Source organism: Argentina silus (genome assembly GCF_951799395.1).
Source record: "Argentina silus genome assembly, chromosome: 18".
NCBI lineage: Eukaryota > Metazoa > Chordata > Actinopteri > Argentiniformes > Argentinidae > Argentina > Argentina silus.
In genome coordinates, this window is record NC_139672.1 from 15914779 (window position 1) to 15942571 (window position 27793).

General features: G+C 45.1%; 1 protein-coding gene across 1 annotated transcript in view; it reads right to left on the bottom strand.

The window, feature by feature from the left end:
• astn1 (astrotactin 1) overlaps positions 1-27793 on the bottom strand; it is a gene marked incomplete at both ends in the record, with an annotated part of 174613 nt that overhangs the window by 73339 nt on the left and 73481 nt on the right. Inside the window, 4 exons of the mRNA XM_083689801.1 lie at positions 2013-2140; positions 11326-11520; positions 13939-14105; positions 25265-25415. Coding sequence (XP_083545927.1) covers positions 2013-2140; positions 11326-11520; positions 13939-14105; positions 25265-25415 — 641 coding nt within the window. The remainder of the gene's footprint in view (positions 1-2012; positions 2141-11325; positions 11521-13938; positions 14106-25264; positions 25416-27793) is intronic.

Genomic DNA, 27793 nt, shown 5'->3' on the forward strand with positions numbered 1-27793 from the left:
ACAGAGGGATGGTCAATCCTGCAACCCAGAGGGATTTGTTTTTTTACAAATGTTCGTGAGAAAAACAAGATTTTCGGAGGAGAATAATCTGATAACTAAAATATGAATGGATTATCCTCTAATAATGAAAACAAAAACATGATCATTCTCTTTTTATGTTGATCACATACACAACATGAGTAATTCCTACATAAACACAAACCAGGTGACAGAGTCCCTAGAGAGAGAGAGAGAGAGAGAGAGAGAGAGAGAGAGAGAAAGAGAAAGAAAGAGAGAGAGAGAAAAGAGAGAAAGAGAGAGATAGAAACAGAGAGAGAGAGAGAGAGAGAGAGAGACAGAGAGAGAGAAAGAGAGAGAAAAGAGAGAAAGAGAGAGAGAGATAGAAACAGAGAGAGAGAAACATAGAAAGAGAGACATAGAGAGAGAGAAAGAGAGAGAGAGAGAGAAACACAGAGAGAGAGAAACAGAGAAATAATTCAGATCTGAAGACTAATAGGTTCTGACAGCAGGGGATCAATCCAAATCCACCCTTACGTTCCTCGTGAAAACATGATTGTTTTAATACCCTCTCCTTTTCCCTCTCGGTCGGACGTTTGGATACAATCACGTTCTGAAGATATTCTCAGGGGTGGACGGGGTGTACAGTGCAAGCACATTATGTTTCATGAAAAAAAAAAAAAAATACCAAGGTTGTTTGAGTAATATCAACTGATATGTGAAGAGCACATTCAGTGAATGTCGAATTGAATGCACCAGAAATACATAAAGAAAAACATGTTTGCCAGTCTGCAGTGTTGCATTTCAATGTTAAAGGATACAGTACAGGAGTGGTATCCTTGATAAAACCCACCAGGCTGCCGGGGGCAGAAATCGGAGGACGGGCTCATTGTAATGCACACGTGTTTGACACCATTCCTCAATACATTCCATGCATTACCAGAGCCCATCTTCCGATTTTCTGCCTCCACCAGCATCCCCTGGCTAGCAGAGCCTGTGACCAGGGTGAACGCTGATTACAGCTGGCCCAAACATAATTACCCCAACTGCCAATTCCATGAGCGTACGTGTGTACATCAGCACACTGACTCCACGGCACCACTACCGAAACAAAGCAAGAACACACGACCAAGGTTGGACGCGGGGTATAATTGTTCCATTTGTCTTAGAACAATCAAGGGATCCCAGGAATTTGTCTCAGTTGATTTGGAATCCAGAAAAAAAAATGGGTTGGATAAACAAATGTGGAGGACTGTAATGGTGAACTTTAGACTATAAGTCTGTCCTTCTGAAACAGTTTCAGGGCTGTTCACGGTGCTCTGGCCTCCAAGCGCCTCACCAGACAGTTCTCTCCATGCAAATAACCACTGAAATTACACCATTTACTTCGGGAGGCAGTCGATACTTTTCTGGCGTGTGGAAATGGCAAAGTAATGACAACTTACTGTACTGCACCTATTTTACCTGTAGAAAAACCCTTTCAAGTGAAACCACTGGGCGTCAGCTTCTCTGAATAGAGAGAGAGAGAGAGAGAGAGAGAGAGAGAGAGACAGAGAGAGAGAGCGAGAGCAGCACACTCTTGCTCCGATGCCTATTATTTTTTCTAACCAACCATTCAGCATCCTCTTGCCTTCTTCAGGGTTTCAATCCAGCTTCAGCTTGTCTGTACATCAGAAGCTGTACACATGAACCTTCCACACACATCTCTTTGTAGTGTTTCAACTTGCTCAACATTTCTAAAGTTTATGTATCGTCTGAGGACAGGCTGTTGGCAGCAGAGCAGAATACACATTTTTATTGTAAGTGATGGACCAATAGAGTTTAATTGAATTGTATTGCATCGTATCATATTGTTCTGTACTGCATTGTGTTGTGTTGTACTGCATTGTGTTGTGTTGTACTGCATTGTGTTGTGTTGTGCTGATAAGGTGCATTACCACGTGATAATATCATCATAATCGCTCGCAACGTAAACTTAAACATAATCATAATCATACATACAAAAACGGCCCTACCTGTGAGGTATTCTGGGTCGGGCACGGGGTCCGACAGCTCCTCATGGCACTGAACTTCGGTTGGCACCGAGGCCACCACCATGCCATCTGGGAGCTGCTGGTCAATGCCGCGGGCAAAGTTCTTCTGCCTGGATTACGGATGAGACAACAGCCCTTTTAGAGACGCCATTACTCATACACCCAACAAGGCCTTATGGAGGGAGGGAAGGAGGGGGGGGGGGGGGGGGGGGGAGGGAGGGAAGGAGGGGGGGGGAGAGGGAGGGAGGGAAGGAGGGGGGGGGGGAGGGAGGGAAGGATGATGGGGGGGAGAAGGAAGGTGGGAGGGAGGGAGGGAAGGAGGGCGTGATTGAAGGAGGGCGAGAAGAGAAGAGGAGAGGAGAGGAGAGGAGAGGAGAGGAGAGGAGAGGAGAGGAGAGAAGAAGAGAGGAGAGGAGAAGAGAGGAGAGGAGAGGAGAGGAGAGGAGAGGAGAGGAGAGGAGAGGAGAGAAGAGAAGAGAAGAGGAGAGAACACTGCGAGGCATGACTGTACCGTCTGAATCCTGACAGATCATTAAAGGAAAAATCCAAAAACAATATGTGAGCCATGCATGCATTGACTCAGGGACTTCATATGAAGCATGTCATTTTTCATTACTTTCAACATCCCCTGTATTACGTGCTTCTCCTCCCATTCCAGACCTTTCTATGTGTTCATGCTTCGACTACATCTACTGGTGTACTTTTGTCAGCTCTGGCATTCAATGGCAGTTCCACTTACTCCAAAGTGCCGAGTTGCAAAAATGTGAAAATGATTGGGACTCACAGCAAAGGGCAATTACTTTGAATTGGATGTGAATAAAGACCCTGGAATACCTCCGTCAGGTAATGCCCTACATTACCTGCCAGAAATATCGGAGCACTTTCCACTTTTTATTTATTTATATAATGCCTGCCAGGCAAATATTTTCGTTCCAACTGTGATTCTTCAAAATCTGGGTTTGTCCTATGGGAGTACAGTAGATCATTAACAAACACACACTATGTATCATGTTTAAAATGCATAACTTTAAAAAAAAGTTTTAAGTGAAAGTGAAAAAATAAGACATCCTAATATAACTGTCAGGTTATGCCTTCCAAAAATGCACTGGTACTTATATGGAAAAATAATTAATGCAAATCCATAGATAAGACCTCATCTGTGATAACTAGAATAGAACTTTTTAAAACTTTTCGCAACGATTCTCTGATACACAGTGTTGTGGAGGAGCTCATATTGCACAGCAGCGGTTTTCAGACATTCTGAAGGTCAACTGTCAGATCTAATTTGTAAACGGATAACAAGACAATAATACTGTCTGTAAATACACAACGCGTACTGTGTACAATTGGGTTAACACAGGAAAAGGCTTGGGGGATTTAGGATGCAGGAATAAAACCACTCCTATTAGTCTGTGAGTGAAAAATAGCCGGCTCTGTGAAATGACAGTTATTTTTCAATTTTCAAACACAAACGACCGTGTGGAACCATTTTAGTCATGGTCAGTGAATATGCATTACCATCACACCTACCAAGCCCTTTTTTAGACACCTCTGAAGTCAAATGGAAAAAAACAATAATAATTATATATTCATTCAAGTCAATATAATTCATGATCATATTTCCTCGTCAACATGTAAAATCCATAAGCAGTGTCAGACATAGCTTATAGGCACAGTTCAGAGGTGTGAGCTAAATGAAACTGTACAAAAAAATAAAATAAATTAGCTTGAATTGTCCCCTATGGGAGAGACATGGTGTGAAAATAGTCCCTGACCCACGGGTGGAGACTCTGGGAAGTCACGGCGTGAAATGCCAGTTCATTTGCATCGCTATTACACAGCCAGAGGTGGGGAAGGGAGGGAGCGACACCGAGGGAAAGACTGTTAACATTAATTAACAGCCAGCAAATTAAACTCATAAAAAATTTAAAAAAAACTGTTTAAGGCATAGTATGATACAGTTCAACAGAAAGAAAATGGAGCAAAATAATATGGAGAATACACCTGGAGCATATAAGCAGGCGGAACGGCTTTTCAATCATGTCTGTCGTGATTAATTAGTCTTGTCAGAAATAAAGGATGGCTTTATGAAAATACGCCATTGATCAACCGGTTAAATGTCAACAGCATTATTAGTACTATTAGCATAGTCAACTGCCAAGCCTTGTCACCGATGAGTGAATTTGTTGGCCGCAAAACTAGTTAGCACCATGCAGGTTCATTTAGCGAACGCGCTCTTTACAGCTGACATCTGTTGCTTTCAGAGTGAAAAACAGGAAACAATTATAAGTGTTTTCAGCTGTCACTTTTATTTAAAGTAGATAATTATTGATGTGATGAGTGAATTTTCTCAGTTCCCTGTGTTAACATATGTCTGATGCTTTGGGATGTGAACAAAACTGCTATTAGGGGGAATATGCTTATTTTTTTCCGATGGCAGCAGACCAGGCAGGCGGGTGGAGGTAGAAATCGGAGGACTGGCTCATTGCAATGCATGGACTGGAATGAGGAATGGTACCAAACACGTGTTAGATGACACCTGCTACCTCAACATTAAGCTGTAACTACAATCTGACACAGACACAGATTAATCTTATTCCTGGACTAAAAAGCATATTCAATGGATATTTTCTATTGAAAGTGTGGTTTAATCTGGGAGGAGGCTTAGTCTGTGTCAGGGAAACCGCCTCTTAGAGTTCAGTTAAATCACCAACTGCCAAATAATTCCGGAACACTCGCCACCCAGAGTGCCAAGTGTTCTATGTGGTGTTTACCTAGCAACAACACTCTGATTGGCTACAAAATGAAGCATCATAATTTATGCACTCTACAATGTTGACAATTTGGGCGACTTTATTCACCCTCGGCACTAAACAAGTTAAAACTAACCTCTGAAGAGTTTGTGCCTCAGTAACAGACCTACAGCACTGTACCGTATAGTGATAGCTATCAAGTGAGAACCGAAACATCCACTCCCACAACCTAATCACCGAAAATATGAGAGGACTACAATCCTGCATAGCACTAGGTCCTCTTGATTAATACAATTTTAACTTAACTTTCAGTAGTTTTTTTTTCCCCATCTCTCTCAGTGCAATAGCATGACCCCGAGTGGAGAATCTACAGCTTTCAATAAGGCTGCCAAGGCCAACCATGGGCCTCTAGTGTTTAACACCATCAATCTGGCATACAGCACATTTTATATTTTAATTAAGCGAGCAGATAAAGGTATTCCTCCACGGTGGCGCGGGGGAGGAGAGGAGGGAGGAGTGGGGAGGGGGAGAGGGGGAGACACCCAGCCAAGTAATTTGGGGAATGTGGTCTTAATCACGATCCCCAACAGCCCGTAATAAGAACAAAGGCCACTAAAATATTCATTAAAAACCGTCTCCAAGCATGTTGTGTGAAAGACAGGGTGAGAGACCAAACGCAAAGGACTTGGAGCCAAAAGGGGAAAATAATGAGAAGAGGTTGCCTTTTCAACTCCTGTATTATTCTAATCGACTCCCCAGCTTCCTCCAACGACAATAAGATCTACCAGAGGGGATCACACCGCCGCTGCAAAGCTCCCCCACAGTAATCTGGACTGAGATCCTATCTCTTCCCCTCTCTCTCTCTCTCTCTCTGCTCATAACACTATCATGGAATGAACCATGTCTATATGCTTTTGTTATGAAGTCCTTTTGTGCCCAAGCCCTGTCAAACCAAAGCCTCGGCGAGAATTCGGTGACGCCTCTTGTTTACCGTCAAAACGAACACTCCAAAACTTTGTAACGATAATTAAAATGTCGACTGAAACCCCAACCGGGGGAGGAGATGATTCAGAAGCACACACGTAGTTTGACTTTTTGACTTGGGGGGGGGGGGGGGGGCTAAGAACGATATTGAGAAGAAGAAAAACTAAAAACCAGTACAACTGCTGTATATCAAAGCACTTGAAAGCGTTGGTAAATGAACGACTGCTTGTGCATCAGCGACGCCCTCCCGGGCCGCTTCACACGCACAAACCGCACGTCAAACACACAATCAAAAGATGAGTACACCTCCCTGGGACCTCTGACGCTTGTCTTGCCAACTTTGATAAAGTTTGCAGATGTACTGAGGTAACCTTGTGCCTCCCACGACTCTCGGCAGGTGCTTTGACTACAAGCACCTGCAGGGCTAAATACCCCAACTTAATACCCTAACTGAGTACCCTAACTCGTTATATCGCTGAGATGTAGGCTAATTCATCCGACGGTCCCCTAACAGTTTGATCCAAACATCAAAAGTGTGATCGCGGGAAGTTCAGGCAGCGCACGATTCCAAAAATAGCTGTGAAAGAAGTTTGGAGAGCGACACAGATGGTACCGGAAGAGCAGGAAAGTCTGTTTTACGTTGTGCGTCATCCATTCGTAGGTTTGCTGGACTTTGACTTGCTGGTGATGTTTCGCCTGGACATTGTCTCATTATCCGCTTGGCAACACCGCATTGTGACCTCACATCATTTGACCAATCAAACGTTGAAAACCTAATTGCCAACGAGGCATAAGGCTCATTCAGGCTATGGTTTTCAGTGTGAGGCGATTTTTTCCCTGGCACTGTCTGGAGGGCGCTGAAGGTGAGGCGGGTTGCATGGGGACAGGGTTCGCATCGGAGAGCTTCAAAGGACACGCCATAGACCCACCGGTCCAGAGCTTAGTTTTTATATCAAATGTAATTATTGATGTAGCACATGGACACCGCTCTCATTTCCTTGACGACTGACATTCATGTCACATATCTTTTTACACGTACCAAGGCAGTAAAATTCAGTGTGCATTGAATAATAATTTATTCAGGATTTAATTCAATACCCAATCCATCTGCTCCGGGGCGCAGTGCATCACCCGCCCCCCTTAACTCCGCCCATGGTCAGAGGAGGACCCCTAGCACTGAAGAGTGAGGCTACCTTTTCTAAAAAAAAAAAAAACATGAAAAATGTCTCCGAGCCGGAGAGCATGAAAGCAGTGCGCTGTGCCCAGTGTGGGGAGAATCAGACGCGTTTCACCGTGACGCAGCCTGGAGCCTGGAGCCTGGCCATCCAGCAGATACACCCCACCCGCTGGGTGCGTGCATGGGCATCGAGCACTGGGCAGGCGGGCTGCATCATGTAGTTCCAGCAAGCCGGCTGTGGGAAGCCAGTGGGCACCTGCTCACGCTGCTCAGTGCTTCTCTTTCTATTTCCTGGTTCCTTTGTTCCTGGAGCCAGGCCGAAGGAGGGGGGGGGGTTACTGCTGTAGCCAGGCCGAAGGAGGGGGGGGGGGGGGGGTTACTGCTGGAGCCAGGCCGAAGGGGGGGGGTTACTGCTGGAGCCAGGCCGAAGGAGGGGGGGGGGGGGGGGTTACTGCTGGAGCCAGGCCGAAGGAGGGGGAAGAGGGGGTGCCTCTTTTTGAAATAAATAAAAGATTAATAGTGTGTGTGTGTGTGTGTGTGTGTGTGTGTGTGTGTGTGTGTGTGTGTGTGTGTGTGTGTGTGTGTGTGTGTCTGTGTGGGTGTGTGCGCGTGTGTCGACAGTTCAATGCCGCAGTCGTGAGCTTGTGTGAGTTTGATGCACCCCCGCCTCCTTGGCATCACGCGGCTACAGTATGCGTGGGGCCTTTTAGGATTCCTCAAAAAGCCCCCGTCAAAGTTCATGGACTCGCCTGGTTTTTTTACACATTACACTGATGATTAGGCGGAATTAATGATTGACTTCCTCTTCTGTCTGAAGTTTGCTGTCAGAGACGGAGGCAGATGCTTTGTGTCGCCACAGAACTGTAGGGTGGGGCTTTTGAAGGCATGCCAGTGGAACTCCGAGCACCAGGCTGGTGTGGTTATGAAAGGGAATAATAAAGTTTTCTTTTTTTTGTTTTTTTTCCCCCCCTTCCCTTTTTCCAGGAAAAAAAGACTTTGATGACATCTCTTCTGCTGTCTCTCCTTGTGAAGCAGGCATGAGGCTCACGAGGGCCCAATGAAGATCCTACGGGGGTTTCAGCCGATGGTCGACTAGATTTCTCAGTTTCCCATTAAATTTACAGATCAAGTGTTTACAACCGCTGAGTGAAATGAGGTGAAATCGCATTAGCTGTTTTCATTCTTCGTGTTACTGTAGTTCCTTTTGCTGTACACAATAATGTTGTTATAAGACCATCATTAGCTGCATCACCTGTGTAATAATGTTGTTATAACACCACCATTACCTGCATCACCTGGGTAATAATGTTGTTATAACACCAGCATTAGCTGCATCGCCTGTGTAATAATGTTGTTATAACACCACCATTAGCTGCATCGCCTGTGTAATAATGTTTTTATTACACCATCATTAGCTGCATCACCTGTGTATTAATGCTGTTATTACACCAGTAATGCATTAGCTTTGCTGAGATTGCTCTAAGATTAAATCAAGCATTGTTGGTTAAGGGTAACATTGTTTTTCATTGAGTGTATGTGTGTTCCTACTCTACCACTATAAGTTTCATGTTCCCTGGACTAGAACATTAGCACTTATGTCTACTCCCAAGCACTCAATGTCCACTGTCCAGGCGCTATCTCTCAAGTGTAGTGAAAGTTTGGATACTTTCTTTTGGTTTCAAATTAACTGTGACATCAGCGCAGCGTTCCTTCAAGGCCTTAATCAAAGCAAGGTGTGCAACGGTGCAGCAACAAGGGGCTCCTTTTGTTCATTCTGCATTCACTGTTTCATCCTCTCCAATTAAGTTCCATTACACCATGCTGGCTTCCTGGTCACTTCTAATTCACTTCTCCCATCTCCTATAATTAGGGCTTGTATATTAACCATGACTCCCAGAAGATGCTTTCTCAGGAACGGAAGGACTCGCAGAAGAACAGCGAAGGAGCATTGGTGCTTTTCGAAGGCTGTCTAACCCTCTCCCCCCCCCCTCTCTCTCTCTCACACACACACACACACACACACACACACACACACACACACCACCCCCGGTGCTTTCAAATGAGATCAGAGCATTTGAGATTTGGCTCATTGATGGCATTAGCCTTCCTTCCTCTTTGCCTGCGTGACGTTGTAGTAAGTGGATGGACTGCCTCCGGCGGAGCAGAGACCCATGTTGCAGCCAAATTACATTTCTGGACCGCGGATGACCTTCTGACTTCCTGACTTAAGCAGGAAACGCATTTCGAGTGGACGGTGGGAATTAAACATCCTTGAGAGCATTCTGATGTGACGCTAATAATATCCACCGGACAGATAATATAGGGGACGGTGCACTTCTGTACATCTTAAGGAGCAGGGGGCGTACGTCTGTTGGAAATCTGCCACCTCCGCGAAATTTAGTTTGAAATTCCAAACAACAACATCCCCCCTTATGATAATATAGTGTCTCACCCCGAAATGGACTTGCCGTGTCGGACGTTAGCTGTTGTGTTATTGCGTGTGTGTATGAGGAGGTGGAAAAGGAGACAGAAAGGGTGAGCAGTGAGTCCCCTAGAACCCCCCTGGCCAGTAACAACAAACCCAGTGTTTTGGGACCAAAACAGTGTTAAATATTTATCCCTGATCGCTACCAATTAAAGTCAGTCATCACAGCCGTTAGAAAGGTTGAGAGGCCTGTTGCATATTGCACCTTTAGATCTGTATCATCCAGGGATCCTGAAGTTGGGTGTCGATGTCAGGTTCAACCTTTTTTATAGCACAGATGACCACATACAGTACAGTGGAAGCTGGCGGAGGTAGAAATCGGAGGAATGGAATGAGGAATGGCATCAAACACACATATTTGATACTCCATTTTAGAAAGTGCTTTTCTGGACCAAAACAGTGTTGGTGAATTAAATATTTATTCTTACTCTCAGTAATTTACTGACTTAACACAGTCATTCCAACCAATAGAACAACCTGTATTCATCCTCCAAGGATCCTGAATATGGGTCTCTACGTCCAGTTCAACATATTTTAGTTCAAATTACCAGATACTGTACATATGCACAAGTGGAGATTTGATGACATTCCTCTTACCATCCCATGCATTACAATGAGCCCGTCCTCCAATTTCCACCTCCACCAGCCTCCCCTGATACGCACATATTTGAGTTAATGTAAAATGTCATATCCTTGTGATACCATCATCTCCGCTGGCAACGGAAGAGGAGAAGAGGACCCTTGAAATGAGCCATGAGGATGAACAAAACAGAGACCTCTTCCTGCTGTATTGTGCTATTTCCATCACAAGAGCAACCTTTCAACATGATCAACTGTTATTGTTCCTTTTGGTGTATGACTCCTTTAGTTTCCATGGTTTTGTATCCTCCCTTTAGGTATGTTACATCATCATCTACCTGTGGACCACATGATCAAATGATCCCTGTTTCACAGAGATGCTCTATCCACAGGTCCCCTCAGACGGTGTACTGTGCAGCACGACTGTAGGCCAGGGGTGGTTCAAAGTCATCCCCAAATCCAACCCCCGCAGTTTTGGTGAGAGGGCCTTTGAATGACCTCCATGTCATTGATGCCTCCAACTCCACCAGCCGTCCCTCTCTCCCTCCCTGCCTCTCTATCCTAGCTATGTTCTCCTCTGTTCTCTGCCTCCCTGCCTCTCTATCCTAGCTATGTTCTCCTCTGTTCTCTGCCTCCCTGCCTCTCTATCCTAGCTATGTTCTCCTCTGTTCTCTCCCTGCCTCTCTATCCTAGCTATGTTCTCCTCTGTTCTCTCCCTGCCTCTCTATCCTAGCTATGTTCTCCTCTGTTCTCTCCCTCCCTGCCTCTCTATCCTAGCTATGTTCTCCTCTGTTCTCTCCCTGCCTCTCTATCCTAGCTATGTTCTCCTCTGTTCTCTGCCTCCCTGCCTCTCTATCCTAGCTATGTTCTCCTCTGTTCTCTGCCTCCCTGCCTCTCTATCCTAGCTATGTTCTCCTCTGTTCTCTCCCTCCCTGCCTCTCTATCCTAGCTATGTTCTCCTCTGTTCTCTGCCTCTCTGCCTCTCTATCCTAGCTATGTTCTCCTCTGTTCTCTCCCTCCCTGCCTCTCTATCCTAGCTATGTTCTCCTCTGTTCTCTGCCTCCCTGCCTCTCTATCCTAGCTATGTTCTCCTCTGTTTGTGTTTGTTTTTCTCTGTGCCGATCACGTCTCTTTGGAAAGCGTCCTTGGGTCTTAGAAAAGCTCTATACTGTGTACATTTGAAGTACTACTTCACACATTGATATTTAAATTGTTTTGGGGTCTGTCCTCCACGAAGCCCGTCCCCCGTCCCCGTCCCCCGTCCCCCGTCCCCCCAAACCTCCCTGTAAATTCTAACCATGACTGAAGACCACCTACCTGAAAGTAGCCTTCAGGATCTGTCCAGAGGTGATCTCCCTGGTGTGGTTGTTGTAACCATAGAAGAGGTCTCCGAACACCGTCTGGTTGGCAGGGATGTCAGCCGTCTCCCCACAGTCCAGGCCCTCGGTGCAGGCCTCGGACAGGGGCTGGCACGACCGGCCGTCCTGGCCTCGCTTGTAGTCCTCGATGCAGCTACAACACCACACACACACACACACACACACACACACACACACACACACACACACACAGACAGGAAGGCGGAGGCGGAGGCGGAGGAAGGTTGGGTGTGTGAACTCAATATACATGTACAGTACATTCACTGAGATAGTCACAAAACAACGAAAGAGGCATATCTCTGGAAATAGCATGCGAGGAAATTCTGACTGACTCATTATTTTGAAGTCTGAGAAGTACAGACTGACTGAACAGGCTGAAAGTTATGTAAACAGTACACCACTTCGGCTGGCTTCCAGTTTAACATAAAAAATAGAACGCACTGTACTGTGTGTCTATTTTCTGCTCGCGAGCACGGTTTTGCTAGTTATACTGAGCAACGCAATACACTCCTTTTATACCAAAGTTCAAAGAGATTACAATAGACCCCCATGAATGGAGTGTTGGATCAGTCCTGTGGTATTAATCCCATTCAACAAACACAAAAAACCTCCATTTCATTTTTCCTGAAGGGGAATAATCCAAACAGTGAGAGGCCTCTCAAGACGCCTTCATATTGTGACATCTTGACATCCCAATGTCTTTTGTGTGCTCGGTAAAAATGAATCAAAGGCAGAAAGGAAAGGAGAGGGAGAGAGAGAGAGAGAGCGAGAGAGAGAGAGGGAGAGAGAGAGAGAGAGAGAGAGAGAGAGAGAGAGGGAGAGAGAGAGAGAGAGAGAGAGAGAGAGAGAGAGAGGGAGAGAGAGAGAGAGAGAAAACCTGTCAAGGATTACCGAGAGAGCATTTCTTCCTGATGAAACTGTTGTGCAGGAAACTGCCACTAAAAAGGGTTTGATATGTCAGGACCTTCATACAGTCCCCCTCACATGCACACAGCCCATAAACTGGTTCACGTTTCCCTTGTCACATTATCATGTTTCATGTGACAGGAAATTAAACACATTTGCCGTCTAAATTCAGGCAGGCTTTCATATATCGACAGAAGGCTTCCCACACGGAGCGACTGAAAGGTCAGAAATAATTTGTTTCTCTTTTTAAGAGACAAGCGTTCGGAGAGAAGGACAGCTCACAGCGTAATGACTGATGCGCCACCCTATTGACATTCAAAAGACTACATACTGATGCTCGTACTGAACTGGAGTTTTTTTCCCTTCATTTTCTTTTTTCGTCTTCCATAACTATGTCATCACCTCAAATGTCGTGGCGAGGCATCTGCTGAGCTGATAGGGGGAACAGCAGGCGACCTTACAGTCCTTTGGCAATTTTAGCATTTTCGACATAACCGCTAGGACTGTGGAACGATTCTAAACATTGATCAGGTTAATCGCGTGGTTTGCTGTGGTTAAACCCTGAATTAATCGCCATTTCTGTTTGGTTAGGGTTAGGGTTATGTAGGTAGGATTATGTAATTATGTAATTAGGGTTATGTAACCCTAATTAAAGATTTTTTCTTTTCATTGAAAAAACTATACATTGGGTGGTACTGTAGTACTCTAACCCTAACCCTGACCCTGACCCTGACCCGAACCCCAAAACACAACATAATCAGCATCAGATGTCTTTGTTCTTCAGAATCAGAATCAGAATCAGAATCAGAATTCTTTTATTCGGCCCAGTATATTTGCACATACAGGAAATTGACTTGGTGAGGTTGGTGCGTGGGACATAAAAAACAATATATAAGCAAAATATTTTTTTTAAAATTACATAATAGCAAAACATTAACAAAATAGCACAAACTATTTTCTTGTTTTTATTCACATCATCTCTGCCAACAACAAGTCAGCCCTGTACTCTGTGGTTAAAATAAAGTTGAAATAAATAAATAAGACATATTCTCACTTGTATCTACTCCCCCGTAGCCAGAAATAAATCAATAAAAAAAACATTCTCACTTCTATCTACTCCCCCGTATTCATGTTATTCAAGCTACTGTATAGATTGGGGATGGGACGCAGGGACCTTCTCAACCGAGCTACAACAACATCACCGATTCAAAAGGCATACTGTAGTAACTTGGCAAAGTTCTTCAACCCACTGAATGACAAAAAACCCATGTCAGCATGTAAGGAGTGGGTCATAGAAGACATGGGAGAGTGTGCTCGCAATGTCATTGGATGTTACATTCCAGGAAAGCCTCCCCCACATTCCCTTAGCATGACTGCTTGTTGTTCAGACCGCGTAGGACTATTTTGCAAGAAAGTAGCCGTCTACGCTAGCTTGCAACATCAAAGAAAACCTGACAGGAAAACCAAATTCTGTTTTTTTTGGAAGTTCCGCCAGAGCAAGGCGTCCGATTGGTCTGACACGTCGTGAGGCGTCACTCACTTCAAACGGGTTTCCAACCCTTTGTACTCCCACCACTTTCTGCAAAGGATTTCCCCAGGCTTTCCTAGCTCGGAAAAAAAAGAGGTTAAGCGGTGTACTACTCACCCACAGAACATCTGGATGTTGTACAGGGTGGGATCCTCCTCTAGGGGAGCGAGCTGCTGCAGGCAGAGCTGTTCACAGCCGCCGTTGAAACCGTCTGAACAGTCGATACCGATGTGGTGGTCGTAGCAACCAGTACCGTCCTTCATAGGGCTTAGCCCTGGAGGGCACTAGGAGAGGGAACAGGCGAGTCAGTGGGATTTAAAAACAGTCAATAGCGTAGCCTGGGCTGGTCCAGTGGTGTAGCACCATGGCCTGGGGTGGTCCAGTGGTGTAGCACCATGGCCTGGGGTGGTCCAGTGGTGTAGCACCATGGCCTGGGGTGGTCCAGTGGTGTAGCACCATGGCCTACAGTGTACACATATGCCCAGGTCACATGGGATCAAACCCGGCCCCTGTCCTGCTTGAATAAAAATGGAAAATGTAAGAGTGGGACTGCCCCACAAAAAAATAATATATATATATATATATATATATACCGTACCAGTCAAATCTACAATGTAGAAAATAATAAAAATAAAGAAAAACCATTGAATGAGAAGGTGTGTCCAAATATACATATAATCAATAGGAGGCAATACTGTAGATTGAATATTGATCTTGCATATTCGATTTTACAATCGGTCTGCGGTTAATATTGTTTAATATTTAACCTTTCGTTGTAAATTCCGATTTTAATTTGACGAGAGCTGACTGGGTCCAATATGTAGAATGTCTGCGAGGCATGTTTGATTGAGAGATGAAAACTGAATTGTGTCTCTGTAGAACATACATGTACTCTGTAGAACATACATGTAAGCTACAACTGAGAAAAGCAAGGTAACACAGAGAACCAACCCTCATCTTATGTTATATCTCTATACATCTATATATATATATATATATTCTAATAATATTATTTGAACCCCCGCCATGCCACCAGGAGTTGCTAATCAGAATGCACTGGGTACAAACATACAACTCAGGGAGGCCTGCAGGGTAGAAGAGGACTTCTCCAACTCTACACCACCTTCCACACTTCAACAAAGGCTCTCCTGTGCTTCGCAAAGCAATTTTTTCCCAGGCTTGTGAAGCCAAATACACATGATGTTTTCTGTCAACTATTCCCTCAAAGAGGACTTTGATGGTTTCTTGGATGGATGCTTAACAAGGCAACCTACCCAGAGCAGGGGGTGGGGGGATACTCCGTTTGCCTGCAAGCTACAGTATAAAGCATATGCTCCAGGTTGTTTAGTCCAGAAAGTCTACAATACCCATCGTTGCCTGCTTCAAGCTCAAGTCTTTTATTCCGGTTAACGAGAGACGGTTCACCTGTTGCTTTTTGTTTTTACAAGATCTTGGCTGACACGTTCGCATCAAATGCCAAGTCTCGGTGTGTGTTGATTGTGTCAGTGGAGTTTGTTATGAATGTAAATATTTTACAGGCTGCTGCAGCAAGTGTACAGTATGTCTGAAGCTTAGCGCAGATCATGCATACTGCATTGTGACCACTGTGTTACTCATAACTATGGAGCCGGGAGCTAATTAACCACCATAGAAGGAGAGATTGTGTTGCACCGTAGGGACAGGATGAAAGACGTTAAACATGAATTGCAGCTTCATCGGTGCAGTCACAAAGCTTCACGCCCAGTGAGTAAGTCTTCTTACTGTGCATAAAATCATGTGGCGCTTTCAGTGTATAGCTCAGATTCAGTGGAGGCCGGTGGAGGTAGAAATCGGAGGACGGGGGCTCATTGTGATGCATGGAATGGAATGAGGAATGGTATCAAACGTGTTTAGCTTACAATACCAGTCAAAGGTTTGGACACACCTTCTCATTCGATGGTTTTTCTTTATTTTTTATTATTTTCTACATTGTAGATTAATATTGAAGACATCAAAACTATGAAGGAACACATATGGAATTATGTAGTAAACAAAAAAGTGTTAAACAAACCAGAATATGTTTTATATTTTAGATTCTTCAAAGTAGCCACCTTTTGCTTTGTTGACAGCTTTGCACACTCTTGGCATTCTCTCAATCAGATTCATGAGGTAGTCACCTGGAATGGTTTTCCAACAGTCTTGAAGGAGTTCCCAGAGGTGCTGAGCACTTGTTGGCTGCTTTGCCTTCAGAACATGTTTTATATTTTAGATTCTTCAAAGTAGCCACCTTTTGCTTTGATGACAGCTCTGCACACTCTTGGCAAGGTGTGTCCAAACTTTTGACTGGTACTGTGTGTCGGCCAATCCCACCGCTGACACCAACGTGGCGTAGGGTAACAGCTACATCGCACCTCAAAGCCCAACACCCAGAGCACACAGGTGAGCTGCGGACATTCAGCATCGGGGTTAATGGACGTCTCGGTTCGCTACAGCGAAGCACATGTTATAACAGAAGTCGACTTGACTCCTCGTCCACTGAATGCATTGCTATTGATTTTGTCGCTTGGCTACAGGGCGCCATGACAACTGATTTATCACCAGTATTGTAAAGAACATGGTACATTGAATCTCCTAACTCATCTGTGGCGTACCCTCTTTGGATCATTGAGGCCTCTTTGCAATCGATGGCCGTGTGGAAATGTGGCCGGTAGAGAGAGGGAGAGAGAGAGGGAGGGGGAGAGAGAGAGGGAGGGGGAGAGAGAGAGAGGGAGGGGGGGAGAGAGAGGGAGAGAGAGAGAGAAGAGAGAGAAAGAGAGAGGGAGGGGGAGAGAGAGAGAGGGAGGGGGAGAGAGAGAGAGAGAGAGGGAGGGGGAGAGAGAGAGAGAGGGAGGGGGAGAGAGAGAGAGCGAGAGACAAAGAGAGAGAGACAGAGAGAGAGCGAGCGAGAGAGACAGAGAGAGAGAGAGAGAGACAGAGAGCGAGGGAGAGAGAGAAGAGAGAGAGAGAGAGACAGAGCGAGAGAGAGAGAATTCATGTATTGATGAGCCTGGCTTGTGAACCCCACACGTCACCCCTTATTGACTGGTGTAATAGGCCTGCTGCTCAATGACACGCAGGAGGAGGGATACATTTCCTTCCCTTCAGTCCAGAGAATGTTAACGGAGAATGATAATAGGATGAACTATCCTGATACAGTCTGGGAGAGGGTTTTTTTATCCATAACTTATCACAGGAGGATTCAACTAATGTGAGCTGTAATCCCCACGCAAATCTTTAGTAATCCGCTGTAAAAAAAAAAAAAAAAGACTGTTTTTCCAAATCGAATGAATTCCCATGAATTATTTCCCATGGTTCTGATGTGATGTAAGTATGAAAGCCAGAAGTGTGGGTTTCAGAAGGGGTGAGGTAAATCATGTGACCTTACATGGTTTACATGGTAGGACAAGTATCAGGGGGGCCGCTGACTAAAGACCCATCCCATCAAATGAGAAAATCTGGACAACACTTTACATTAAGTTACCCCTATATATGTGTTATAACACTGTAATTACTCTAGTAATGACCTTAGTATCAACATGTTGTTACATGGTAATAAACCCATGTCAGGGTTTGAGCTGCTGGTGTCAATTACACAAGTGGAATGAGGAGCAGCCCTTGCTGTACATGTGTGCACACGGCTGGGCTTCTGTGTTCAGCGATCTGGGAAAAACCTTGAACCAACGTTCCTTTTAATCTTATTTCCTAATGGAGATGCATTCCTTTATCTCCCCGGAAGCTTACTGGAGTCAGCCCACTGCTATCGCCACGGAGCAACAAATCCTGCTCGGAGAGTCGGATGAGCTATGCACTTCTTAAATGTGCCAAATGAGCAGATTGGAGGAGGAGGACAATAGAGATTGAAGATGAGGGTTTATCCCGCTAGCCGAGGGTCTCACACATGGAGGAGAGGAGTGCTCTCTGTTTCAACCCGTCACCGTCAAGGCTATCTCGGAATGACGCATTCAGAATTCACTGTATTCAAAATCGACCAAGAAGGCAGATGAGGTAGATTTAATCATGAGCATTAAATCAATGTTTATGTACTTATATGTACTTAAACTCCACTTCGCCGAGGTGAAATATAGACACATTTCACTTTTACAAGACACAACAATATTGCCTGTGGATTACTTTTCCACCCATCTCCATTTACGGTAGTTCTAGAATGAGAATGTTCACTCGCCTGTTCCAACAGATTCTATTCCCACATATCTCCATTCCGAGTTCTAGTTCTAGAATGAGAATGTTCACTGGCATATTCTACAGTACTTCTCCCCGGCCTGCGCACAGTGTGAAAAGGTCATATTTCAAACGTAGCTTCAGGCACTACAGTTCTGTATTAACATGACTCCTGCATCTGTGCACCTTAAAGGCTGAGTCTGGCTGCACAGCAGGTTCTCCCAGAGAGAAGAGAGGAGAGGCAGAAGTATCTTAAATCCACCCACTGATCCTAGGAGGGAAACATCAGTGATGGGCAGCCTGCTGAGCACCTGCTTCTCTTTAGAACAAGTTCGCTCACACACGCACACACACACGCACGCACACACACACGCACCCACACGCACGCGCATGCACGCGCACACACACACACACACACACCCACACACACTCCCACCGCTGCACACTCACACACACACACACACACACACACACACACACACCCGCCGCTGCCAAGTATCGACTGGGCTCACGACTGCTTAGTGCCCAGAATGTGATCCAAGTCAGAAGTGGTTTGGGGCTGAACGTGGAACGCGTGTCGATACGTCCCGTGACAGAGTGCATCGGACAGCAACATAAGATAAAAACGTGTGTTAAAGTGGCTGCAGATACAATTACATTCCGTTACACTTTGACCTGCACAGCTCCAAACGACGGCAGGGATGAGAACTGAAGACCTCAATTATTTATAAATATAACAACTGTCGATGCGAGTGGAAGCATCATAATGGGATTTCTTGGGCCTGACTGGAAATAATTAAACACACACACACACAACACACACACACACACACACAAACACCTCACTGTTAAATTAACATTGCAGATTAAAGTAAACAATCATTGACGTTTTCGCCTTTTTCTGATGGAAAACGGCAGAAGGTCTAACGACCCATCCCAGAAGGCACAGTATCATTCTAGGGGGAACCGGTCCTGTCCTGTCCTTCACAGCGCCGGGCGTCTGCCAGTATGATAATCGCTCTCCTATCTACACCATGTCCAATCTCGAGCCTCCTCTGTTAGGCGCGCGGTCTCTCGCGGCGCGCCGACACGGCTTTGTTTGGACGAAGCCCAATTTGCCCCGGGGCGACAGCCACACCTGTGTACCGACAGACCGAAGGTCCACCATTTTGTGTGAGAGGAGTGGAGAGAGAGAGAGAGAGAGAGAGAGAGAGAGAGAGAGAGAGAGAGGGAGAGAGAGAGAGAGAGAGAGAGACAGAGAGAGAGACAGAGAGAGAGACAGAGAGAGACAGAGAGAGAGAGAGAGAGACAGAGAGAGAGACAGAGAGAGACAGAGAGAGACAGGGAGAGAGAGAGAGAGAGAGAGAGAGAGAGAGAGAGAGGGAGACGGGGAGTAGACGGCAGCTAATTAATCACATAATCATTGGGTGATTATTAGACTTTACTTCCAAACGAGTGTGTCGTCTCTCCCCGGGAGGACCATGCATCAGCGAGACAGAGCGGGTCAGGAGCACGCCGTCGGCCCGCCGTCATCACACGCTAGGAGAGATATTAAACACAGGACGGGACTGGCAGCATGGACTCTGACAAGGTGTTAATTGATTAGGGGAAATCAGGGAAGGCTCTGGGTGGTGTGTGTGTGTGTGTGTGTGTGTGTGGATGTCCGTGTCTGTGTCCGTGTCCGTATGTGGGTGTGTGTGGGTGTGTGTGTTTGTGTGTGTCCATGTCCGTGTGTGCCCGTGTCCATGTGTGTGTGTGTGTGTGTGTGTGTGTGTGTGTGTGTGTGTGTGTGGGGTGGGGGGGGGGGCTCTGGGTCCCAGCCAGTTATCACACCAGTGCTCTGATTAGAGGAATGAAAGCATCGTTTATACACCTAGTCACAAGATAATTACAAAACCGACAAGTAATATCAGCAACAGATGGGCCCACACACACACACACACACACACACACACACACACACACACACACACACACACACACACACACACACACACACACACACACACACACATGTGTCCTGGATGTACCGTGGCGCCGAACATGGACCAACGCTAACATTGCAGAAAGGGAAAGAAAAAAAAACCTGTCAGAGGCAAAAGATTGATTCAACCACCGGAGTGTTTTCCTCTCTCTGCACTTCACCCGTGATTAAAAGCCTGTGAATGTATGATAATATTGAACGCATGCTCTCATCGAACCGTAGATTAGTCTGCAGGTTCAATCACATCACAACTACTCGTCGATACGGAAGGAAATCTATATTGCAATAAATTACCCAGTTGATATGATCATAACAAAATGACGTAGGTAATTTACAGTCGGACCCTTTGAGTGGGCATTAGTATGATGACACATGTTTGCTCCCGTCCACAGAACCTCCGATATTGAAACGGAGACAATGTTGATATATGAAGCACTAATAGGCCTTTGAGTATAATACGAATATGAGTGCATTACAAACCAACAACATCAAACAAACAAATTATATTAACAAAATATCAGCAACTGCCTCCTGAGACTGCACAGCACTCCAGAGCTCAGCAAGACTCTTGTTTCCAATCATGGTTCAATTCTACGTATGAATAATCTCCATAACACGAGCCAGTCTGCGGTTTCCTTCTCCTACGTCTGTGAAGCTCTTGGCTGTTTCAAACGCTGCAATATAATTTGCAATAAAGAATTAGGAACGAAATATCCACATCTATATGTATGTATGTATGTATGTATGTATGTATTTATGTACGTATGCATGTACAGTACCAGTCAAAGGTTTGGACACACCTTCTCATTCAATGGTTTGTCTTTATTTTTATTATTTTCTACATTGTAGATTAATATTGAAGACATCAAAACTATGAAGGAACACATATGGAATTAAGTAGTTAACAAAAAAGTGTTAAACAAACCAGAATATGTTTTATATTTTAGATTCTTCAAAGTAGCCACCTTTTGCTTTGATGACAGCTTTGCACAATCTTGGCAAGGTGTGTCCAAACTTTTGACTGGTACTGTATGTGTGTCCCATTGGCTGATCTCATGTGTTCTGCAGCTAGACTGTATTACTGCCAATGCATCGCTAGTGTAAGCCAATCCACATGGGTTTGGCTCCTGGGGCTGCCCTATGAGTGTCCAATCACCAGCACTGTTACTGTTGTCAATCTCCAGTGGGAGGGCCTGAAACTATTCTGCAAACTACTCCTACCCACCTTGGACTAGGACTAGATGCATTTGGATTGAGTGGTGAAACCTGTCTGGTCGTTAACTGATCGTTAGGTGGGAGGGGCTGCAACCCTGCTCAGTCAGAATTGCACATTACAGAATCTGTCCTGATGGTCAAAGAGTGACAATCTCTGTGACAGCCTACTTACACGAAGACGAAGGAGTCAATCTGTGGAGTCCATCGAGGAAGGCCTGAGAGGAAGGCCAAACTACTAAGTATTTTTATTCTATTTGACGATTTTTTTCACTACTCTGAGTGCATCGAGCGCTACCTACATCTTGTATTGCATCCCACTAACCCTCTATCTCTATACCGGCAAATATCACAATGTGCTTTCTCCCCATTCCTGTTATTTCATCCCTCAGGAGGACACATCAACATCCCCTCGCAACCATTACAATCTAATCTACCAACCGTGTTCAACTGACCACGACCTCACTGTCGCAGGAGGACTTGGACATTATGGGACTGCCAGTCAGCGGTCCAGAAAGCAGAGGCTATCTCAGCTTACTTCAGCTTACAGCTGTTTCATGTCCCTCCACTTCCTTGCCTTCACAGAGACATGGATTACACCGGAAAACACAGCTACTCCGGCAGCCCTCTCTGATGCCTACTCCTTTTCTCATTCCCCTAGACTCTCTGGTCGAGGGGGAGGCACAGGACTCCTCATCTCACCTAAGTGGTCACATAATGTCCTTCCCCTGTCACACCTGTCCATATCCACCTTCGAATGCCATGCTGTTTCTGTCACCACCCCTGTCAAACTCCACATTGTCATTATCTGTCGTCCACCAGGTCAGCTTGGCGACTTGTTAGATGACACGGATGTCCTTTTCAGCTTCTTCCCTGAGGACGGCACACCGCTTTCACTACTGGATGACTTCAAAATCCAATCAGAGAAGCTTCACTCGTCTGGAGAACGTGACCTTCTCTCCTCCTTCGGCCTTACCCTGTCCCACTCTGCTCCGACTCATGAGGCAGGCAATCAGCTCGACCTTGGATCCACCAGATCCTCCCATACCAGTCTCTACCCACACTGTATCCTCTCGTCGCAACCTGCGTACCCTCTCCCTCACCGCTCCCTCTTCCTCTGTCTTACCCTCCCTACCCTCTGTTGAATCCTTCTCCCTTCTATCCTTCCTCTGTCTCTGTCCTTCTCTCTCTTCCTCTGTCTTACCCTCCCTACCCTCTGTTGAATCCTTCTCCCTTCTATCCAGTGATGCAGCCTCCTTCACCCTCCTGTCCACTCTTTCATCATCCTTCGACTCTCTCTGTCCACTGACCTCAAGGCCGGCACGATCCTCTCCACGCGCTCCCTGGCTGTCTGAAACCCTGCAAGCTTGTAGAATAGGGCTCTGTGCAGCTGAGAGGAAATGGAGAAAAATCGGCCTCCCTGATGACCTAAAACCATATCTCTCTCTCCTCCTCAACTACACCTCATCTGCATCATTCTTACTACCATTTCAAAATTCAATCCCCTGCCTCTGATCCAAGAAAACTGTTCTCCACATTGTCCACACTCCTAGCGCTGCCGCCCGTCTGGTGTTCAATCTTCCCAAATTCTCCCATGTCACCCCCCTCCTTCACACCCTTCACTGGCTCCCGGTAGCAGCTCGCATCAGATTCAAGACCCTGGTGCTCACCTACCAGGCGGCAAATGGAACAGCCCCTCCCTACTTGCAAGCAATGGTCAGCCCCCAAACCCCGGCCTGATCACTCCGCTCTTCCACCTCGGCTGGCCGCCTGGCTCCGCTGCCTCTATGTGGATGCAGCAGTCGTGCTACTCAGTCACGGCTTTTCACTATCCTGGCACCCCGCTGGAGGAACGAGCTTCCCACTGCTGTCAGGACTGCAGAGTAGCTACCTATCTTCCGCCGTTGATTGAAGACGCATCTCTTCAGGCTACATCTTAACTGTCCCTCCTAAAGACCTCTTTATCACCACCATCCCCCTGTACAGTTTCTCTACTGTCAATACATTTAAAAAAAAAAAAAAAAAAAAAAAAGGTAATTCTTCCTTCTTCTGGCATTGTGACTGCCAACGGCCCCTGGTCCTAACATAGATTACTTTTTCTTATGATGACTGATGGATAGATGATTCACTTAGTACACTTACGTCTGCTAAATGCCAAAAATGTAATGTAATGTAAATGTACTGAACGTACTGGAGTAACAGTCAGACTGTGTGTCTACAGTGTACAGTCAGACTGTGTGTCTACAGTGTCCAGTCAGACTGTGTTGCTACAGTGTACAGTCAGACTGTGTGTCTACAGTGTACAGTCAGACTGTGTGTCTACAGTGTACAGTCAGACTGTGTGTCTACAGGGTACAGTCAGACTGTGTGCTATGTATCGCTGAGTGCTACGTATCGCTACTATAAAACCGATCCACATTGAGCTGGATGTAAACTCCTCAGGCAGCACCATTGGAGGTCTGACCACCAGCGGCCATTAGAGGCACAACGTAAAATGCCTTCAAACGGGCGGCAATAAATAGTTGGGGAAAATCTAATCACTTGGCAAGAAAATGTAATTTCCTTTGAGCAGCAGGTTCGTGCCATTTACAGGCCTGGGAGAGAAACAAACGAGGTGATTTTCTCAGCGTTTGTTTCAGAAGGAGAAGTAGCCGGCCCGCTCGGGCCTTCTGACAAACCAGGAAGCTTAATTGCATTAGCAGAGAAGGAACGAATGTGTTTTCAGATGATGGTGGTGTTTTGCGCGGACCTCGAGCTATGGGAGAAGGCTTACATTGATATCCATGATTGTGTTCAGATTGCAACTCTAAGCTGTGACGAATACAATGTTGTTTCTTCTTGATTAAAATAATTGTGTCCGCTCACTCATGCAAAATGAACAATCAGCCATGAGATACACAGACTCCTGCACAAACAACTTGGCCAGAACTGATTTAGACTCTACATACACTGCTGAGCATGATAATGGTATTAGTAATGGTAGCCATGTCAGAATCACAAACAGATTTTTGTATTTATTTTTTCTCCATTGACAATGTCGGTTCACCTCGCCACAATGAGCTTACTGTGAAATTAAATATAATATTAATTAATTAATTAATTAAAAGCAATTTACGCACAACAGTATAACACTCACCATGACCAAAGTCTCAAACATTCTGTAAACATTGTGCACAACGGATGGATTATTAACTTGTTTTGTTGTGAAGTAATAAATAATAAACTATTTTTACATTTTGACTTGCTGAGTCTGCTCTTTATGTGGATGTGTGTTTGTGTAGTTCTGAAACCCAGCTTCAAGATAGGAGCCACTGCGGACAGCCAGCTTTTGAAAAGTTCACTGCGGCTATGCAAATGTGATATCATGAAATACAGCACAGACCTTTTAAAGCACGCCTTAGCTGTGACTGCTAATCTGGGACCCAGAATCCTTCCAATGCATCCAATTCATGCCTTTGAACTTTCTCTCATTCTGATCGCACGCAATAAGAATAGGCATGGCAGAATATTGAGGAAAGTTTAGATCAATCAATGAGTTATGAGGAAAAATATATTTCAAAGATCGACCTTTTTGATAAAGTTATGGTTTTATGGTTGTCTGCCAGAGAGTAGTGCTTAAATGTATATTTCCGATAGGAGAACTTTTTTTCCACATCAAACGTCACTTTGAATCAAGTTGAATCTCACACAGAGATGACACATAAGAGCCATATCAAACAAGCACTGAAACCCAAGTCCTCGCAGTATAATTAAATTACATCTGAAGCCACAGCTGATAGCCTCAGATGTCCCCCATCTTCGACAAAAGATTCGGTGTACCAAAAGAAAATAACAAAACGCTATCACAAAAATAACCCCGAAACCGCACAACAAAAACACACTTCAAACACCCAGCTCAGTACAAGCAGGGACAGATGGTGAATAAAACAAACGTGCCTGGCTCATTTCATGGCCGCTAAGCAGCCTGATGGGAGTGAGGAGAGGGGGGGGGTTTACTGCTATATGTACATCATCCGCAGGCGGAGATGACTCACTCATTCCCTCACTCACCACACATCCGCTGGAGTCGAGCTTGCGGTCCGAGATGCACCGGAAGTTTCTGCTACAGCCTCCGTTGTCTTTGGTGCAGTCGCGAACCGGCCCGAACGAGTCCAGCAGCACCTCCAGACTTTCAAAGGACGAGGAGATCATCAGCTCCTCTCTGGAAGAGAAGAACATGGACACGGACACGGACACACACACACACACACACACACACACACACACACACACACACACACACACACACACACACACACACACACACACACACACAGGAACTGGCTTTTAGTAGAATCGAGAGATGAGATGACATTTGATCTCGATGTGAGAATAACCTGGATGAATGCGGGTTCAATGAAAACACAACGGTGAATTTGTTCCTGTTAGTGGAATGGTAAAATGGAATTTTAATGGGTTGGAGTCTAAATGGGTTCATCGTTGTCATTGTAGTCAGCGTCGGAAAGAGTTTGAAACAAGATCCTTCAGTGAAGAGAAAAGGACAGAGTTTCAAAGCCCTGCTGCGGCAGAAAGCAACCACAGTGCTGCTTGGAAGTATGTGAACCCCTTGTGCAATTATAGATTGTTTTAGTTTTTACCATGAAATCTTTATTTAATCAGGACCAGTCTTTTTTTATCTGATATAACTGGTTTATATTTACCAATTCCATATGTTGGTTTAGAGAAAATCATATGTGTAGTAGAAAAACTAAATGATAAAGAAATTAGTACAGGTGCAAAAATAAGTGAACCCCAAGTTGCATTGGTTAAATCAAGTAGGTAAGTAGAATCAGGTGGGTAAATAATTGGGTACCAAATGAACCAATCAAAGGAGAGATCTTTAGGAAAGAGTTTGGGCGGGACTGGGTGAGATAAGAAACCTGGTCAGTTTTGTGTTACCCACACAGGTGAATGAAAAACACACCATGCCGAGAGGAAAGGAGATCTCAGAGGACATCAGGAAGAGGGTAGTGAGAGCACATCAATCTGGGGAAGGCTATAAAATCATCTCAACAAGATCTGAGCTCCATCAGTCCACTGTGAGGCAAATAAATTACAAATGGAGAGCATTTATCATGACAGCAACTTGGCCTAGAAGTGGACGCCCTTCCAAAATATCCCCAAGAGCCACAAGAAAAATAATAAATCAGGTAAAAGCCGACCCAAACATAACATCTAGAGATTTGCAGACCTCCCTTGCTGCATCTCAGGTAACTGCATGATTCAACAATGAGAAGAACACTGAATCGAAATGACATTCATGGAAGGGTTGCTAGGAAGAAGCCTTTGCTGTCAAAAAAGAACAAAACTGCCCATCTTAACTTTGCCAAAGACCACCTGGACAATACTGAAGGTTTCTGGAAGCCCGTTCTCTGGACAGATGAGTCCAAAACTGACCTTTTTGGTCATAATCAAAACCACTATGTTCGGCGAAAACCCAACACTGCCTACCACCAAAAGAACTTTCTCCCAACAGTCAAGCATGGTGGTGGGACTGTCAAGAGGGCTGCTTTTCCTCCTCTGGACCTGGACAACTCCTTATCATTAAGGGAACCATGAATTCTGAGAGACCAGCAAGACAACAAGCCAACAAGACAACAACCCCAAGCATTCAAGCAAATCTACCAAAGAATGGCTCAGGAGAAAGAAGATGTGTGTGTTGGATTGGCCAAGTCGAAGCTCTGACCTAAATCCAATCGAGATGCTGTGGCAGGACCTGAAGTGCCAGACACCCCTCAAACCTTACTCAATTGGCTGAGTTCTGTAAGGAGGAGTGGGCAAAAATCCCTCAAAACAGATGTCAGAGACTGATTAGTGGCAATATGAGATGTTTACTCCAAGTTATCGCTGCTAATGGAGGTGCCACAAGCTATTGACTGAAGAGGTTCACATATTTTTGCACACATGAAATCTGAATTTTTGTCAAATAAACCACTTTCACTAAATAAACAATGAAAATATATCATATCTTTTTGTTTGTGCCCTTTATTTGGATTGGAATGTCTTGAATACGAATTGAGGTTTAGATAAAGACTTTTAATATTTTATACAAAAATAATGACCATCCCTGCAGGGTTCTCAAACTTTCAAGCAGCGCTGAATATAAGAGCTGTCGGATGAAAGGGATTGTGATGTGGTGGTTTACTGCTATAACCTTGCTCTCAACCATCTGTTCTCTGCCATCTGAACATCATTTTCAAAGACTGTCGCAAGGTCACGTATTTAGAGGTCGTCAAATTGAAATATGAATGGGAAAGACTTAAAAACAAAGCTCTGTTTTATTTATTTATTTATTTTTTATTTGATTTTGGATGCTAAATCGCCAAGCTACTGAAGTGGAATAGCTGTGGTGATAATATTTTATATTGATGATGTTGTGATTTATACAGTACAGCAAAACAACCCTGCTATGAACCTTGCCTCGGGAAAGAAAAGATGACCTCTCTGGCAAATAATATTTCTCTCCACGCCCGCCTCCCACCACCCACCACCCGCCACCCGCCCACTCTCAGAATGCTCAGAGATTGCCTAAAACAAATA